At 41.4% G+C, this 19,787-nt stretch overlaps 1 protein-coding gene across 11 annotated transcripts in view; it reads right to left on the bottom strand.

Moving 5' to 3' along the window:
* COBL (cordon-bleu WH2 repeat protein) overlaps positions 1-19,787 on the bottom strand; it is a 194,520-nt gene that overhangs the window by 86,040 nt on the left and 88,693 nt on the right. For 8 of the 11 annotated variants that reach the window (XM_042471813.1, XM_042471816.1, XM_042471822.1 and 5 more), the window contains 2 exons: positions 13,080-13,200; positions 3,496-3,666 (listed from right to left, as the gene is read on the bottom strand). In XM_042471813.1, coding sequence (XP_042327747.1) covers positions 3,496-3,666; positions 13,080-13,200 — 292 coding nt within the window. The remainder of the gene's footprint in view (positions 1-3,495; positions 3,667-13,079; positions 13,201-19,787) is intronic. The other 3 variants (XM_042471815.1, XM_042471820.1, XM_042471819.1) reach the window with 3 other exon arrangements.

Here is a 19,787-nt window from a genome sequence, read left to right as displayed (position 1 = left end):
GTGGCCTACAGAAGAGAAGGTTAAGAGGTGATATGATAGTCCTGTTTAAATATTTGAAGGGATGTCTTATTGAGGAGGGAGCAAGCTTGTTTTCTGCTTCTCCAGAGAACAGGACACAGAACAATGGATGAAAGATAAACATTGGCTTACCTTGTGAGATGTTTGCTTTCAGCAATGGGGGCGAAGGTATTCTGAAGAAGCGGGTTGGCATTCTATAACTCGCTCTGATGCAGGCAGGACTTTAGATTTTAATTTGAAGAAGCCACCACTAGATGGAGCCAACCCCCCTTGGTAGCTTCAGTTGCTAGTATAGCCGAAAAAATTATCAGTAAAAGAATAACAAGTATAGAAAAACAACACAATCAATGTATAACATCGAACCCTTTGAACAAGAAAGGCAAATGCCTTGAATATTACTAAATAACCTCTTGGGATAATCATCCTCTCAAACTGGTTGCCAGAAGATCAACACCATATAGAGGGAGGGGAGGATACCTTCATCCCCATCGCTGAAAACAAACATCTCACAAGGTAAGGCAAAGTTTATTTTTCCAGCGATGGGGTGAAGATATCCTGAATAAGTGGGATATAACATAGCTAATTCCTCTAGGATGGGATTTCAAACAGGAAGGCTAACTATTTAGGTACTAAGACCTGTAGTACCCTCCTTTCAAATGCAGCTTCGGCAGACTGAAAGGAGTCAAAACGATAATGTCTAACAAACGTGGATGAGGAGGACCAGGTAGCGGCACTGCAAATTTCTGCGTTGGTGGAAAGGGCAGCTGAGGTAGATGCACTGCATGTGGAGTGTGCATAAATGGGACCTGAGTTGGGAGAACCTGAAAGGGAATAGCAGGTCGAAATACAATCCTTGATCCATCGGGAGAGTGTCGTTGATGACACCTTTTTCTCCATGGAATTCTTGTGAAAGGAGACAAATCGACTGTCGGTGGTATGGAAGAGGCGAGTTCGTTTAATATATGCTTGTATGGCGCTCCGGACATCCAAGGTGTGCCACTGTTTTTCTAAGTCTTTTTTTGTTTGGACCTGGCGTCAACGAACCAGATTTTTTAACCATATCTGTCTCCTGGCTGGGATGGAGGCAACCTGAGCTCGGGCGCTCAGCTGAATGACATCCAGAAAAGCGTCGGGTGAAAAGGCCAGGACTTTAAGAAGTTTGTTAACCCCCTGGCGGACTTTGGTGTTGTCTCTAGGGATCTCTTGTAAGATATCCTTGGCCCATGAGAAGGCAGCCCTTGACAAAATTGATATGGCAGAGGAGGTCCTGATAGCTGTAGACAAGGCTTCGAAGGATCTTTTAGAGCTGTATCTGCCCTTTTGTCTCCTGGGTTTTTAAGAGCGCCATCTCCGTCCTTGGCGTAGACAGCGGATGTGACCAAGGCTGAGACAGGAGCATCCACAACTGGAACCTGTAGTTTGGCCATGACTGGTTGAGGGAGATTGTAACATCTTTTGAAGGCCTGAGGACTGGGGCGTGTGGTTACTGGCTTTGCCCATTCCTCTCTGATGACCTTCATGAAATCAGAGGTAAATGGAACCTCTAAGGGAGATTGAGCTGGTTTGGGAAAGGAGTCACCTTCTCCTTGTGGGAGGTCAGTATCTATCTGCTGAGGGGTAGTGGTGTTTGGTGTTTATTCAAGGGTTTTGATTGCTTTTTTTTTAACAAAATCTGAAAATCATCAGATGGAAATAATCTGTTGGATGAGGGGGTAGATTCCTCATCACTCTCATCCTGAAATAAATAATCCCCAGAGAACTCTACATCCTCTCTATCATGGGGTTTTGGATCTCTGCATCATCATCTTCATTGGAAGAGTGAGATGACAAAATAGGCCTTGCCTTTTTAGGCTTTGAGGGCCAGCCAGCAGAGGGAGCTGGTCTCTTTAATTTTGTCTGGGCCTGGCTGGATGAGGCTTCCAGAGGAATTTTCCCACCTTTTTTTGGAGAGGGGCCTAATGGCAGGCTTTTTGGGAATGAACTTGCCCCTTTCAGAGGGGGGAATGGACTCGAAGGAGGAGCAGAAGGATGAGGCCCTTGGTTTGGATTGGGCATCCTGGCCATCGCACTGGGGGGAGGCTATGTCCTGGTTTGAATTAGGGAGGCCTGAAGAGTTTCCCGCCTTTCCCATGAGTAGGGAAATGGTGCCGGAATTGGGCTGCTGTCCTGCTAATGCCACCGCTTGTAGGGAGATTAAGGAGGATATCAGGGTAGATAGTTCCGGAGGCAGCGGCTGCAGGTCTGGGACATGGGCAACGGGGGCTTACCCACTCCTGGGTCGATGATGGCGTCCGTCGCGGTCAGGACCTGATCCCAGGAGCTGGATCTGCGGTGGGGCTGGGAGAGGTGCGGAGATGAGGGTTCTCCCTCCTCCGACCTGGCCCCTGAAGCCTTGGAGCCAAGAAGCTCTCCTCCATCCTCAAAGGGCATGGGGCATCTGGGCTGGCCCCGCGAAGGGACTGCTGAAACCCCAGATGTGCTGGGGCTGTTCTCAAGGTCCCCTGCCTCTGACATGGTCCTGGTCTCCTGGCAGTACCGGACTGGGGTGGCAAGGAGAGAGAGAAAGGGCAGTGCAGCAAAGAAGGACAGAGGATGAAGGAAAAGGAGTTGTTTTTTAAGGTAGAGAAAGCAGGGACAAAGGCAGAGCCGAGAGAAATGCAACTGTTCAGAGCTGAGGCAGAAATGAAACTGAAGCTACCAAGGGGGGTTGGCTCCATCTAGTGGTGGCTTCTTTAAATTAAAATCTAAAGTCCTGCCTGCATCAGAGCGAGTCATAAAATGCCAACCCGCTTCTTCAGGATACCTTCACCCTATCGCTGGAAAACTACAGGAAAAGAGATCCACCCTCAACATTAGGAGGAACCTCCTGACAGTAAGGGCTGTTCGACATCTTCCCCCGGAGTGTAGTGGAGTCTCCTTCCTCAGAGGTCTTTAAACAGAGGCTGGATGGCCATCTGTCAGGGATGCTTTGATTGAGAGTTCCTGCATGGCAGGGGGTTGGACTGGATGACCATTTTGATCTCTTCCAACTCTATGATTCTGTGATTCTAAGAAAGGTCTAGGTTGAATGTAGGCTTAAGTAATAATTCTAACAAGTATCTTTATGGGAAATGGGAAGCAAATTTCAGTAAAATGAGGGAACCACAATAACGTTTTGAAAAACAACAACAAATAATCAACTCTTATTTCAGCATTCAAATATAAGAAACATTGCATTACAAATAATTATTTTTGCAAGATGATTATTATCAATAAAGAATTAATATATTCTTGTATTCAGTATATTAGTCAATTATTGTATTCATCAAGCATATCATGCATCAAGCATTACGCATCATGCATCAAGCATTTTAAAAAGGAGACACACTGGAAAGGAAAATACATGTAAGACTGGAACAACAAAAAACAGAGAAAGTCTGGAAAAGGCCCCTTTTGCTGCATAGAAGTGAAAAGGAAAATACAATTATTCAAACATACGTTTAGGTACCAGCTTGGTTGGGTCTGAAACTTCTGCTTCACTGTAGTGTACACTTGATTCCATAGTATCTCTGTCAGGAGGAGGGTATGGTGGGGGTGGGGGAATCACTAACTGGGGTGGACCACGCGTGTTGCCTATAGGAGGCTTCTGTGGTACATGCCATCCATTACCTATAGGGGGAATCAATTGGAATTAACTAATTAATTTTATCATCAAGTCAAATATGTATGGTCTAGTTGTTCTATAATGACTGTATCAACCTTCCCAAAACGTCACCCAATTATTAGTGTTTGGAAGATGGCCTATCCCAAAATATAAACAAATTGCAAATATCAATTTATTTTTCAAATCTTCAAAGCATGCACAAAGAATACCATAATGGATCTCTTTATCATGCATAATTGCTTACTTGGAACCATCTTTTCTGGTTTGGGATTATCTGATCAGGTTTTTTTTAAAAAAGGATCTAGTAATGCTTTCCTTGAATCGAATGCTGCTCTCTTTTCTCTGCCTGACATTTGTGTTTAGTCCAAATAAATGTAAGCACAAACACAATCATTCATCTGAGTAAATGTTGTTAAAGCTTGTATCTGTTCTTAGAAACTATTATAATTTAGACTCATATAAATGATAATAAAGCTATTGCAAACATTTTCTGACAGTATACGCCAAATGGTGTATAACCCAGCAAACTGTAACTTCTATTGCTGCCAATGGGCATTTGACCTTTTACATGTATATCCAACTTCTATTCTCAGGAGCTCAAAGTGACATATCTGGATTATTATTTTTTAAAAAAACTTTTTAAATAGCTTGCCTTCTGGCATGTCAAAATGCATTACAAGGGAAGGGAAGCAGCCCAGGGAGCAGCCATTAGGATAGCATTGGGCAGGAAGTGATATGGCATGAGAAGTTCTATTATTACAGTAGATGTGAGAGACAAGATGTTGGTTACCCCCACGCCGTCCCCCATTTCAGATAGCCTAGACAGCCTTGGCAACAGGCCCTCTGGGATGAAAATGCTGCTGCTCAATGGCAGGTTGGTGAATGGATAAACATCCCTGATGCAACACTTGATCCTGGATGAGCATACTGATCTGGCTTGTATTACAGGGACCTGACTGGATGAAGCTGGAAGTGAGCAGAGAATAAACATCTCACAACTTTGTCTACCTGGGTTCTCTGTACAGCAGTAGACAAGGCCTAGGGGGCAGGGCGATGGAGCTGCAGTGATCTATTGGGATGCCATCTCCCTCACCTAGTGCCCTGTTCAACAGTCTACTGGGTATGAGTGTGTGTTTTTGAAGGCGGGTGGCTGGGACAGAATAGGGATTCTGTTGATATACCACCCATCCCACTGCTCAACAGTCTCCCATCCTAAGGTGGTTGTTCTCAGCAATGGTGTTGGAGTCCCTTTAGCTGGTACTGGGACTTCATGTCTGCCATGACAAGCATGGGACTATCCCAAGTAATATCTAGGGCTATAGATGCTGCAAGACACAATCTGGGCCTGTTTTTCTATTTTCAGCAGATGACAGTGATCTGGGTGGGGAGGAACTTTCAGTAGTTCCATTGTCACTGATTGATTATTACCTGGTGAGGTTTAGACTTACTGGTACTCAGAGCCTTGCAAGGGTGGGGAGGGGCAATTAAGATTGTCTATGCAGTAGATGTATGCATACACATAGATTCCTGATAGTTCTTGCGAAATTTCCTATTGCCTTGGCAGGTGATTCTGTTGAAGCTCTGGCTATGTCTTGAGAAGGGAAATGTCCAAAGCAGTGGACACCATTGCCTCTAAGTGTCCTCTCCCACAAAGCAGAGCATCCTAGTTCACTAGGGAGCTGGTGGCAATGAAATGAATGGGACAGAGACAAGAGTGGCAATGGAGGAAGTCTCAGAGCAAGTATGAACAAATATGAGCCGCATCTCATCAGAAGGTCTATGCCATGGCAATGGTGGCAGCAAAGAAATTGTACTTCTCTGCCACTATTGCATCTACAGAATATGATCCAGTGGAGCTGTTTTGATTGGCCAGGCCTTTTACATTCTGACTAACAAAAAGAGAACATAGATCACTCAACAGCCAGGTGTAAGGAATTTGCAAGACGCTTTTCAAACAAAATAGCTTGGATCTCCTCTGACATTGATGCTGTAGTTAAGACAGGTCCAGTGAATTTAATCTGGTGCATGCTTGTCATGTGTTATTGGATAGATTTCAGCTTGTGCAGCCTGAGAGGTGAGAGCCATCACATGTATACTGGATCTCTGCCCTTCCTGACTCCAGAAAGTAGCTAGAAAGGAACTAGCCAAGTGGGTAAGGGGAGTGATGAATGCTTCATTGCAGTAAGGGAAGTTTCCATCCTGCCTAAAGGAGGCTGTGTGAGGACATTACTCAAAAAGGCCTCCCTGGATCCCACCATTTTGAATAATTATCAGCCAGTCTCTAATATACCATTTTTGGGAAAGGCCCTGGAGTGAGTGGTGGCCTCCCATCTGCAGGAGCTTCTGGATGAAAATGATTATCTAGATCCATTTCAATCTGGCTTCAGGTCTGGTTATGGGATGGAGACAGCTTTGGTTGCCTTGGTGGATGACCTATAGTGGGAACTGAACAGTGGGAGTGCATCCCTGCTGGCTATACTGGACCTCTCGGCGATTTTCAGTACTATTGCCCATGGTATCTTGTGGGCTGCCTCTGTGGGTTGGGACTTGGATCATTGTTATGCAGTGGTTTTGGTCTTTCTTGGAGGGGTGGACTCAGAAGGTATTGATGGGTCCTTCATGGTTCTGAGTTGTCCCTCATGCTGTACAACATCTAGATGAAAATGCTGAGAGAGGTCACACAGAGTTTTGGGGTTCAGTGTCACTAGTATGCTGATGACACTCAACTCTATCTCTCTTTCCTATCTTTCCAAGAAAGCTGTGTCGATACAAAACCAGTGTCTGTTGTTAGTAATGGACTGGATGAGGGTAAACAAATTGAAGCTTAATCCAGAGAAGACAAAGGTGTTCCTGGTCAGTCAGTAAACAGATCAGGCAATAAGGATTTCACCTGTTACACTACCGTTGAAATCTCAGGCCCACAGTCTAGGTGTTTTCCTGGGCTCAATTCCGAACCTGGATGCTCTGGTTTCAGCGGTGGCCAGAAGTGCTTTTGCAAAGCTAACACTAGTGTGATAGCTGTGCCCTTTCCTTGAGATGTCAAATATGGCAATGGTGACACATGCCTTGATTATATCCCATTTGGACTACTATAATACACTCTACATGGGGCTGCTTTGAAAACTGTTCAAAACATGCAGCAGTTTCAAAATACTGCTGCCAGAATGCTGACCGAGGACAGTTATTGGAAGCATATAACTCCCTGATTAAAACAGCTTCATTGGCTACTGGTTCATTTTCAGGCACCATTCAAAGTGCTAGTCATGACTCATGACCTATAAAGCCCATAAAGATAGTCCAGACTATCTGAAAAACTGTATGACCCCATACAGGCTTGCCAGAGCTTTAAAGTCATCAGAGGAAGGCTTTATCTCAGTTCTGCCATCATCACAGGCTCACTTGGTGAGACCAAGAGAGAGAAATCATTCTCAGTGGCTGATACACTCCATGGAATTGGCTTCTGTGGGAGGCTAAGCTAGCCCCCTCCCTGATTTTCTCCTGCCTGCAGGCAAAAATGTTTTTGTTCAGGTGGGCTTTTAATATGTAATCCCTCTGAAGGAGGCTTCTTTCTGGGATACTTCTGTGTTTATGTTTTTTACTTTTCTAATTTTTAACATAATTTTCTACTATTTTTAACCAGTTATATCAGTGAGTCTGGGAGGATATCCTTGACTGGGTGTATTTTCAGGCTTGGGTAAGTGTGTTTGTTCTGACAAGTGCTCTCTCTGAGCACATGGTCTGAGGAGGTGGGGCTTCTGTGAGATACTGGGGAAAGAGCTAGCAACCTAGCTCTATATAACTGCTGCGAGAGGCATGCACCTAATGCTGTGCAAAGTTTCACTAACAGTCAAGGAAGATAACTGGAGCTTGGCAACATAGGCAAGGCAAACAGGGGAGTTACATGATTGTTTAGGAGGGAGGTGTAAGGACAGCAACAGAGTTCTTTTCCTTTCCTCTTTGTAATTGACTGACCAAATTGTGAGGATGGATAGTAATGGAGTTTTTGCAGCCATCTGCAACAGCTGGGTCTGTTTTCTTGCTGGAAGCCGTGACTGGCTACCTATGCAGTAAGTACAAGTTGATGGCCCTGTTGGAAGACAAGGTCCAGGAGCTGGAGGCCCATGTTTCTAATGTTCAGATCATTAGAGACCATGAGGTTTTCTTGGACCATCTTGGACAATGAACACATGGAAAATGTAATTGAGGAGGTAATCACTTCTCAAACACAGGAGTCAGATGCTTGGAGGAATGATACACACAGAAATAGAAGCCCCAAGAACATAACCGAAAGTTTGGAGCTTCAGAATCGATTTCAAGCTCTCTCCCTTATCAATGAGGAAATGGAACAGCTACAAGAGCAGCAGCCTGCAGAGAATATTCAGATAACCCAGGAAGAATCTGCACATCAAATATCCCTTATCAAATCTAAGAGTAGACAAGATGTGGTGGTTGGGGACTCCTTGCTCAGAGGAAGCAACAATCTGCCAGCCTGACAAGATGAATCATGAGGTGTGCTGTCTCCCTGGAGCCAAAATTCATGATGTAACAGAGAGGTTGACAAGACTGGTCAAGCCCACTGTTATTCCTTCCTTTTGGTTTATGTGGGAAACAATGACACTGGGAGGCACTGATTTCAGAAAATCTCAAAGGATTATGAGGATATGGGTACAAAGCTGAAGGACTTGGTGGACAGGTTGTAATTTCATATCTTCTCCCTGTTGAAGGAAAGGGGTCAAGAAGGGAGAGAAGAGTAGCAGAGGTGAACAACTGGCAAACTGCAAATGGTGCTGCCAAGAACGATTTGAATTCTTAGACCATAGTCTGCTTTTTCACAAAGATGGTCTTTTGGCTAGAGATGGAGTGCACTTCACAGCTGTTGGCAAGAATGGTTTTGCTAAGAGGCTTACAAATCTGATCAGAAGAGTTTTAAACTGAGTTCTGTTGAGGAGAGAGACAGTATTTTGGAGGGCAAAAATTCACTACTTGCTGAGGAGAAAAGACCACGGCCCGTTCTGGCGTCCACACCGGCCTCACCCCTAGCACATGATGAGGGCGTAAATATGATGGTGCCCTATACACATGGGCGCCGCCATCTTTACGTGCTGGATACATAGCATCTGCACGTCACACACCGGATGTGACGCCGCGAGTGCGCGAGTAGCGGCTTGCGGCGTCTCATCCAGGGCGGAAGAAGAAGCGCTTCTTTGCTGCATCCGGGAACCACGCGGTTTGGATGCTGCAGTTCCCAGACGCAGCAACCAGCAGCAGCGTGAGACTGCCCCTTCTAGGCGGTCTGTAACACGCCCAAGTGTTAAAGAAGGAGCAGGGCAGGTAGCACTACAAACAACAGGGGTGGGGGAGAAAAACACATGGGCTTAAATGTCTCTACACTAATGCACAGAGCATGGGAAATAAACAAGATGAACTCTAACTCTTAATACAGGACTGAAAATATGACATAGTAGGTATCACTGAAACCTGGTGGGATGAGTCTCATGACTGGAATGTAGTTATTGGGGTATAACCTATTTCAGAGACATGGATCTATCAAGAAAGGAAGGGACATAGCTTTCTGTGTTAGGGATGTTTATACTTTTTAAAAGATTGATGACTTAAATCTAGGCAGCCAGCTTGAGAGCATCTGGGTAATAATGAAGGGAGAGAGAAACAAAAGGGATATCATTGTGAGGTCTACTACAGACCCCCAAGCTAGACTGAGGATATGGATGATGCCTTCCTGGAGGAGATCAGCACATATTCAAAAAGGAGGCAGTTAGTATTAATAGGAGATTTCAACTGATATATGTTGGCAATCAAGCTCAAATCCAACAAATTTCTTACTTGTCATGCAGACAATTTCATTGTCCAGAAGGTGGAAGTGGCAACAAGGGGCTCAGCTATTTTAGATCTGATCATAACCAATAAGAATGACCTTGTTAATAGGGTGGACTATGGGAAGCCAAGTATAGCCAGGCAAGCATTCTAGACTTTAAGAAAGCTGATTTCTGTAAATTTAGGGAATTGCTGGCTGTAGTTCCAAGGACCAGGATACTGAAAGAGTAGGGATTTCAGGATGGATGGAAGTTTCTTTAAAAAGAGATTTTATGTTCCAATAAAAAAGAAACATGAGAGGTGGCTAAAGAAACCAGAATGATTAACTAAGGAATTTTCAGCTAGATGCTTTTTTAAAAAAGTGTGTACAAGAAATGGAAAAATGGGGAAAAGCACCAAAGAGGAATTCAAACATACAGTGGTACCCCGGGATACGAAATACCCAGGTTACGAAATTTCCGGGATACGAAAAAATCCCATTGGAAATAATTGTTCCGGGTTACGAATGTTTTTTCGGGTTACGAAAAAAATTTTTGGTGCTTTTCGGCGCTTTTTCGCACGAAACGCGGCTTTTCCCCATTAGCGCCTATGGCAATTCGGCTTACGAAGGCTTTTCGGGTTACGAAAGCGGCCGCGGAACGAATTAATTTCGTAACCCGAGGGAGCAGTGTATAGCCAGTAGGTGTAGGGGAAAGGTTAAGAAAAGCTGTATAAATGACTTGGATAAAGGAACAGAGAACATGCTGATTAAATTTGCAGATGATACCAAACTGCGAGGGATTGCTAATTCCCCAGAGCACAGGATTAAAATTCAAAATTGCACTGACAGATTAGAGGGCAGGGCTAAAGCTAACAGGATGGATTTCAACTGACTGAAATGTAAGATCCTACACCAAGGCAGAACAAATAAATGAACAGATATAGGATATGTTCCTGGCTAAACAACAGTATATGTTAAAGCAGCGTTTCTCCAATAGTGGGGCGGGCGCGAGGCTCCGTAAAGGGGGGCGTGAGGCTCTGTTATACAGAGGTGTACTTATAACAATTTTATAGACAAATGATACTATTTACAGTCGCGCGGGGGGCGCGAAATGTTTTCTTCTTCCTAGGGGGGCATGACAGAAAATAATTGAGAAGCACTGTGTTAAAGGGATCTAGGAGTTGTCAGAATCCTCCTTCATGCAGTGATTCAGGGTGTATTCTGCCATGAGGATTGTATAAATTAGTGAGATAATTAGGGATAGCTTCTAGACACAAGGGAGGTTGCAGAAGGGAAGGCCAGTGGGTAAGCTCTCACACATTTATAGTTATATAGGTACATGGGTAGATAGATATATAGATAGATAGACATGATGGATCTTAGGTCAACAACACCTGTATCTAAAACTCTCAGGGAAAGGCGTTCTGGGAAAGAGTTGCTGCCACCATGGGCTATGCTCAGGATGATCACGTATCCAGAACTGCCAGCTGAGAACAGCAAGCAATTCACGCCAGTCAGGCAGTTTTATGATGGGGTGATGTTTAACAGATACCCTCTATTCTGATATCCATAGATCTCTCAAGGCAGAAGAGACTATGAACCAAATGGTGCTTTCGTTAGGACTGCTTTGATGTAGAATTCCCTCCTCTGTTGTGAAGGGGGTGAGTTGGGAGGAACTGTTTGGGCTGAACAGGAAAAAAAGGTGGGGGCCAGGGTTTTAAAGTGGGGTTTCTCTTTGGAGTTCTTCAGATTCAGCAAAAATGTGATCCAGTATATTTCTACTCTACAATAAATTTTTGTTTTACAATAGCTATTGTTGATGTTTGTGTTAGAATACTCAAGTCTCACAGGAGTCTTGTGAGTCAGCAGTCAGCCTACACAATTCTTGGCTGCATCAATAGGAGTTTAGTATCTAGATCAAGGGAAGTGATATTACCACTGTATTCTGGTCAGGCCTCACCTGGAATACAATGTTCAGGTCTGGGCACCTCAATTCACGAGGGATGTTGAAAAGCTGAAGTGTCAAGAGGAGGGCAAGCAAAATGATGAAAGGTCTGGAAGCCATGCCGTATGAGGAGCAGCCTAGGGAACTGGGAATGTTCAGCTTCATAAAAGAAGGTTAAAAGGGGACCTGTTAGCCATATTAAAATATTTTAAGGGATGTCTTATTGAAAAGGGAAGAGGCTTGTTTTCCATGACTCCAGAGACTAGGACAAGAAGCAATGGATGCAAACTACTGGAAAAGAGATTCCATCTAAATTTCTGGAAGAACTTTCTGATGGTCAGAGTTGTTCAACAGTGGAATATGTTGCCTCAGAGTGTAGTGGAGTCTCCTTCTTTGTAGGTTTTTAAACAGACACTGGATGGCCATCTGTCAGGGTGTTTTGATTAATGTTCCTGCATGGCAGGGGGTTGGACTTCATGGCCCCTTGGTCTCTTCCAACATTATGATTCTATGTTATGATATAATGGACATATGTTACCATTTAAATAAAGGACATAAAATGAAAGCATTTTAAACATAAATATGGAAATAAATTCAAGAGGTTTTATCTAAACTGAGAGGCATTTGCAGCATAAACAATTTCATATAACAAATTATTCTTTCAAGTTTTTCATATACTGATGTCCTGGTTAATTAATGAAACATGAGCCTAAGGCACCAGAACAAAGTTTTCTTTTAAAAGACTGATTTATCACTTCTCCAGTGCATACTGTTATCTCATGGACTTCAGACCTCAAACAGATTGCTAAGCATTTAATCAAGCATAGCTCCAATTGATCTCAAGTAGATTTTCAGTGGCACAAACTTACTATATTTTGGGAGCAGTATGTTATTTTGCTGTGTTTGGCTATTGGCCTTGGGCTTATTTTTTAGGTATCAGATACTTCTGTCAACTCTGTTCACATACATAAGTCAATGAATATGTGATTCATGTAGCTGGATATATGTGAAGCATTGTCTGAGTGCATATGAAAACAACAAGAGCCTACATGATATTAACATAAAATCTCTCTTTTTATAAGAATAAGACTTTTTTAAAAAGTGCTTAATTTTAGGTGCATCTCTCACTCACATTTGTAATAAAACCTGGTAAAACTACATTCAAAACAAAGCCACGATTCAGACAATTTAAACATATTTAACTGGAGAATTAATAATCTATTTAAGATTGTAACCTATATCTATTTACATGGTCACAAGCCTCAATAAACTCACTGAATGTATTTCCAAGTAAACATGGGCAGAATTGCTCTGTAAATTTCTCACACAGTGTAATTTGAAAATATTAAATTAGCCTGGATTGTAATGTCAAACATTAATAAATAAATTGTATAGATGAAAAATCAAGATTATTGAAACTGTAGTTGTTATTAAATTTATCATAAAAGATCAGATGTACACTCTAGCAAATTCTTCAACTTTTACATAATATACACTTTGTAATTTCCAGACTTTCTTTCTGTCATATTAACATTTTTCCAGATTCTACAGTCCATGTATTAGTATTCAATATTATTCAGTATGTATTCAGTATTATTAGCAATGCACACAAAATCTGCAGCATGAGGCAGATGCACTGGGTTCAAAGTAAGCAATCTTACCAACTGTGCTTTTCCTCTTGTCTCCTATTTCTTCCATCCTATTTGGCATAGTAGGAATTGGTGGGGGAGGAGCACGTCTTTTTTTCTTCTGTAAAACATTTTGTGATGAGCCTTGAAACATCTGTTGTATAGGGAAAGGTGAAATATAATAACTTTTTTCCTAATTTTACCTATTCTCAATTTATATGAAAACATCTCTGTTTTTAAATGGCCTTAAGTGCCACAAAATGGATTTTGACATTTGTTCAGTTTTTGCTTATTTGAAGAAATGTTAATACTGCACAAGATCAAGAAATAGTGAAAACTTTGCTTATACATTCATGTTAAGAATTATTCTGATACAGAAATGTTGCAGATGTATTTAGAAAGCAAATCAACAATTTAAAATGGAACAACATGTCTTAAATAGATTAATAGTAGTACTGTAGTGGCACTGCCTGTTGGAGAGCAGGTAGAGGGAAAGTAGGAAGGAACTGCACACAGACAAGTCTTGGGTAGAAATTGGCACTAACATTTATGTGTTTCAGTTTCCACAGATTTAGTATATACAACTTTGGAGTGACAGGTTTATCAGGGCCACCTGGGTGTAATCAAATAGGCCCCTTTCACTACATGAGTGTGTAGTGACCATTTTCATCCCCAAAACAGGATGGAGCTCTGCTCCAGTGTACATTATGAATATCTCCTCTCTTTTGCCAGTGGTATGCAACAAGCACCAGTCATTGTGATTTACATAATGTTTACACAGTTGATTTATTAAATTCCCTTTGGTTAAGCAATTCTAGTCTATCTAGGACGAATAACTCAGCCCGATGGTATCTGAATGGAACGCTTGGGAGAGTTGGGAATTGGGGGCAGTTCTGTTCCTATCTCTCAGGCAGATTCCAGATGGTGATGCTGGGAGACAGTTGTTCTTCTAAAAGAGAGCTAAAATCTGGTGTCCCTCAGGGCACCATTCTGTCTCCCATGTTATTTAACATTTACATGAAGGCGCTGGGTAAAATCATCTAGAGACATGGGGTGGAGTATTATCAGTATGCTGATGACACCCAGATTTGTTTCTCCACTGCTACAATGACTAAGGAAGACATCTCTCCTCTGAATGAATATAATAATTATTTTAGAAGGGAAATAAGAGTGATGGAGAATACAGAGTGTACAAATGAAGGAAAAGTTTGTAAAATATTGGCAAAGGGAAACATTTAAAGGTCTAATGTAACAAATTAACGAATTAAATGGACAGTACGATGCTGTAGTAGAATAGGAATATAACACATAATATTGAGGTTAAAGGGAAAAGATTAATAAATTTAACTGAAAAGGTATGGAAAAACTAGAAAGTACATAAAAAACAGGTATCTTCAATTTGAAGGACGGGAAGTAATTTTAAGTGTTAATGTATGTTTAGATAGGTATGTTTTCTCTTATATTATTTTTCTTTTCTTCTCTCTTTTCTTTTTCTCTTCTTTCTTTCTTTCTTTCTTTCTTTTTTCCCCTTTTTTCCCTTTTTTGCTTTCTTTTTTCTTTGCACCCCTGTTAGTTTATTCGCTTGGATATGTACTGCTATGTGCTATATGTATTTGGTTTGTTTGAATTTTTAATCAATAAAGTTTTTAAAAATTAAAAAGAAAAAGAAAAAAGAAAAGTGCTAATTGAGAAGGGGTCCTGTACCATCACTCTATTAATTTCATCTGTTGCTCTAGTGTGCTTGTTTCTCTTAACCTCTTGTATCCACAATTGTATATCTTTGCTTGTTAAATTTAGATCTCTGTCTCAAACTCCTTTCAAAATGTCTACGATTTTAAACTGATGCTCTAACATTACTCTATATATAAATCCAATAATACCTTTGCCTTCATTTAGCATCTTTTTGATGATCCTCTCCAATGGTGTTTCCTTCATATTTTTTAACTATATCCTATAACAGTTTATTAATTCCAGCTGCATGGACCCAATTCTTCTTTTTAATTAAATTGGTGAGACTCTCCATCTCACATGGGTTGCCCTCTTCATCAAGCAGGTCACCTATAACTCTAATACCTTAGTGAAGTTGAAGGCTTTCATGGGCAGCATCTATAATTTTTTGTGGGTTTTTCAGGCTATGTGGCCATGTTCTAGAAGAGTTTCTTCCTCACGTTTCGCCAGCATCTGTGGCTCTGAAAATGTCAGCCACAAATGAAGGTGAAATGACAAGAAGAAACTCTTCGAGAACATGGCCACATAGCCCAAAAAAAATCAAAAAACTATTTAATGCCCTCATTTTTTATTTTCTTTAGTGTTCTCCCTAAGTCATCATTATTGCTTGTATTCAAACTTTCTATAGGAAACCATTTAAAGTTTCCATTTACCATTATGTTTTGCCATTTATCCCAGATTTGTTTAGTTACATTCAAGGGGCCAATCAGATTAGCTTTATGCTTCTGTCCACTCAATCTAATTACTGAGCTGTATTCCATTTTATTTATTGACCTTTCTTACCTTACCCATTTCTTCTCCCTTTCATATTCAAATGTTATTATTCTTTTCACTTGGGTTGCTTCGAAATATACCGCAACCACCTTCTTCTTGATGAATTGTTCTGTCCTATCCTCTTATCATTTTTGTGGGGATCCTTTCTGGAATTGTTTGAAATAAATATATTTGTAAGCATATTCCATTTTTTACTTGGCCATGTATTCATTTTTTTAAATTTATCTAAGTTGCCTTGTACTGTGTTATTCAAATTTTTGGTTAAAATTACTCCCAAATACCTCGTCTTCTTTATGCCTAACTTAAAACCAGTAATGATTTTTATTTTTCTCTGTTCTTCCCATTTGGTATTTAGGAACAATATTTCTGATTATTGCATATTTATTGTAAGACCAGATAACTTCTTAAATTTCTCAATTACTTCTACTAATTTGCTAACACTTCTGAATGGATCTTCAGTAGTTATCAATGCGTCATCTGCGAACAAATTTAATTTCAATTCCTCTTTACCAACACAGTATCCTTTCTTTTTCATCCCTGATCTCATTTGCCAAAAGTTCTATTGCTAATAGAAACAATAAAGGGGAGAGAGGGCATTCTTGTTTCATCCCACTCTTAAATTTAATATTCCTAGAATTATTCCCATTAACTATAACTTGGTCCTCATTGTCTGTATATATTTCTTTTATTACCTCACTAAATTGACTCCCTAGCCCAAATTCTGTACAAATTTTATACAAATAGTTATGATTCACTGATTCAAAGGCTTTATATATGTCCAATTTAATTAATGCCACTTTATTCTTATGTTATTTTGCATGATATATAACACTGAAAACATTTCTAATTGAATCCTCAATAGCTCTCCCTTTAATAAATCCATATTGATCTTCTCCAATTAATTTTGATAAAAGAGTTTTTTAGCATTTTAGCTGAAGTTTTTATAATCTTGATTACACAGAGTAATAGGATGGTAAGATTCGGGATTATCAGGGGTTTTATTATATCTGCTTTTTTTCCAGGTCTTAGGTATTAACTTTGTACATAATATTTCATTAAATGTTTCAGTCATGTAGTTGCTTTGTTAGTTTTTGACTATCGTGTAGAAAATACTATTAAACCCATCAGGGCTTGGAGATTTAACTCCTTTCAATTCATGAATTACTTTTTCAATCTCTTCCCTTCTTATGGGTGCATTCAGATATTCTCTTTGCACCTCTTCTAATTTAGTCTGAATATTTATCCTCTGATTTAATGTCTCACTTAATAATAATAATAACAATAACAATAATAATATATTTGTATTTCCCACCTCTCCAAAGATCGAGGCGGGATTACAGCAGTAAAATAATACAAAATAATACAAATGATACAAGATATTCATACATCATTAAAAATTGACACTGAATTTACCAATTCCTATTACTGCTCTAAAACCTATTTTTCATAAACAAAGTTGAGAGTGGGTTCTTCTCATTAGCTTTCATACAAAGTCTGTTGGGTAAGCCTGCCGAAAGAGGTCCGTTTTGAGTGCTCTCTTAAAGGCCTCTAAGGAGGTAATACCATGGATCTCCTCTGGTAGGCTGTTCCATTGTGTTGGGCTCGCTGCTGAAAATGCCCTGTGGGAAGTTGTGATTAACCTGGTGTTATGATGTTCTAGCAAATACTTCCTGAGAGTGCAGGGCGGATTGTGTAGGGAGAGGCATTCCTGTAAGTAACTCGGGCCTGAGCCATGTAAGGCTTTAAAGGCAATGACCAACACCTTGTATTGCACCCGGAAGATAATTGGCAGCCAGTGAAGAGATTTTAAAACTGGTGTTATATGGTCAAACCTAGATGTACCGGTGACCAATCTGGTTGCGGCATTTTGAACCAGTTGAAGCTTCCGGACTTGGTACAAGGGTAGCCCCAAGTTACAGAAGTCCAAACAAGAGATTATCAGTGCAAGCACTACTGCTTCTAGGTCCTTTCGGTCCAGGTAGGGACACCATTGGCGTATTAGCCAAAGCTGATACCAGGCACTCCTGGCAGTCTCATCTATATGAAATGACAACTCATCCAGCCCATTACTGACCCAAGACAGGCCTCCAGAAGAGAGATACCATCCTTAGTCACTGCAATAGTTGGTGACATGGAGAGATAGATTTAGGTGTCATCAGCATACTGATAACATCGTGCTCCATGCCTCCAGATGATCTCTCTCAGCGGCTTCATGTAAATGTTAAATAGCATTGGGGACATTATCATACCTTGAGGGACACCCAATATGAACTCCCTCTTGGTTGAACATCTGTCCCCAAGCAACACCATCTGGACCCTGCCCGAGAGGTAGGATCTGATCCCTCAGGCGATCTAGAAGGATACCGTAGTCAATGGTACTGAAGGCCACTCAGATGTCCAAAAGCACCAGCAGGTCACACTTCCCCTGTCGATGCTCAGACGGAGATCATCGACTAAGCCGACCATGGCAGTCTCATCTCCATATTCCACCCTGAAGCCGGTTTGAAATGGGTCCTAATAATTGGTTTCATCCAAGATAACCTGGAGCTGGGAGGCAACCATCCTCTCAATCACTTTGCCCAAGAATGGTAAAAGGGAGACTGGTCTGTAGTTATTCCTTGTCAGGGGATCTAGGGAGGGTTTTTTTTTTTAAGTGGTTTTACAATTGCCTGCTTTAATTGCGATGGTAATTTCCCCTCCCTGAGGGACACATTAATTATAGATTGTAATAGTATTTTTGTTGCATCCCCTCCCTGGACGGTGAACAAGGATCGAGGGGGCATGTCGTCTTCCTAACGCTACCAAGAATCTTCTCCACTTCATCGGTATTTACAAACTCAAATTGATCCAGTCTAATATAGTCCACAAAGTCACTGGACACCTCTCTGTCTCTGTTAAAATGCCCGCATCCAAATCGGACCTTATCTGAGAGATTTTATCAGTGAAAAAGTTGTTAAAAGCATCACTGCAGGCCTTAGTTGGTTGTAATAGTAGGCTTCGGGTGGGAGGCAACTGAGTTAGCTCTTTAACCACCCTAAACAGTTCTGCTGGATGAAACTCTGCAGGCGCAATACGTGCATGCATAGAATGAATTCTTTGCTGCATCTATTGCCACTCCATAAGATGCCAATAAGGTCTCAAGGTGTGTCTTGTCAGATAAACGTCAATGTTTCCGCCAGCGGCACTCTAGGTGTTACACTGTCCACTTCCTTTTTTCCAAGATCTTCTCTATACCATGGTTTTTTTGTTAGAAGTGGGCCAGTAAGAACGCTCAGGAGCGATGGTGTCTATGGCCTTGGTATGATCGTGATATCAGCCAAGGCTTCAACAGAATCGCTGTCATTTCCCCCATAACACCCTCTGCTTTTGAGGGCGGACCATTTTAATAGGTCCTCCACCCCCAAGATGAACATGGCTAGTGGCCTTTAGTCCTACTTTGACCAGAAAGTGATCCGTCCATGACAGGGCAGAGGTATAGGTTACCTCTGCCCACGGATGTTCCTGATCCGTACTGAAGACCACATCGAGTGTATTACCAGCAGAGTATGTAGGCCCTGAGACTAATTGGGACAGGCCCATAAATGTCATGGTATTAATGAACTCCAGAGCTGTACCTATTGGATCTGATGAGTTGGCATCAAAGGGGATATTGAGGTCTCCCAGTACAAGAAGCCTGGGAGACTCCAATGGTTGGACAGTAAACCAACAGAATCCCTAGTTTGTCCCTAGCCTTCAAGGTCAGGTAAATACACTTGATGTGAGCAGTTTTCCGGATAGGTCTCCTGGTCAAAGTGATGTTACTTTTATGGACCAAGGCACCCCCCCCCCTTTCCCTAACCTGCTCCTTGACGGCATACCCGGCTGGGAGGGCTTTAGCCTCCCCCAGCCAGGTTTCCATAAAACAAGTCAGGTCAACATCTTCTTCCTCCAATAGGTCATAGATTATATGACTTTTATTCCTCACCGACCTGGTGTTACAGAGGAGCAGGTTTAGGGTCTGTGGTATGGTTGGGATGACCCTCGGTTCTCTTGGGTTAATAGGGTGGATGGAAGGCGGGATAGATATTAAGCATCGTTCTCACCTTCCCTTATGGTGTATTCCCACTCTGTTAACACTATATCTCCTATTGCTCCACACTACTCCAATTGACGCTACATTGTATAATTACAGCGCTATAGAAATAAAGTTTAATAATAATAATAATAATAATAATAATAATAATAATAATAATAATAATA

Source organism: Sceloporus undulatus, chromosome 6 (assembly GCF_019175285.1).
Source record: "Sceloporus undulatus isolate JIND9_A2432 ecotype Alabama chromosome 6, SceUnd_v1.1, whole genome shotgun sequence".
NCBI lineage: Eukaryota > Metazoa > Chordata > Lepidosauria > Squamata > Phrynosomatidae > Sceloporus > Sceloporus undulatus.
Note: the sequence above shows the minus strand (reverse complement) of the source record. Positions and strands in the feature narration are given on the sequence as shown.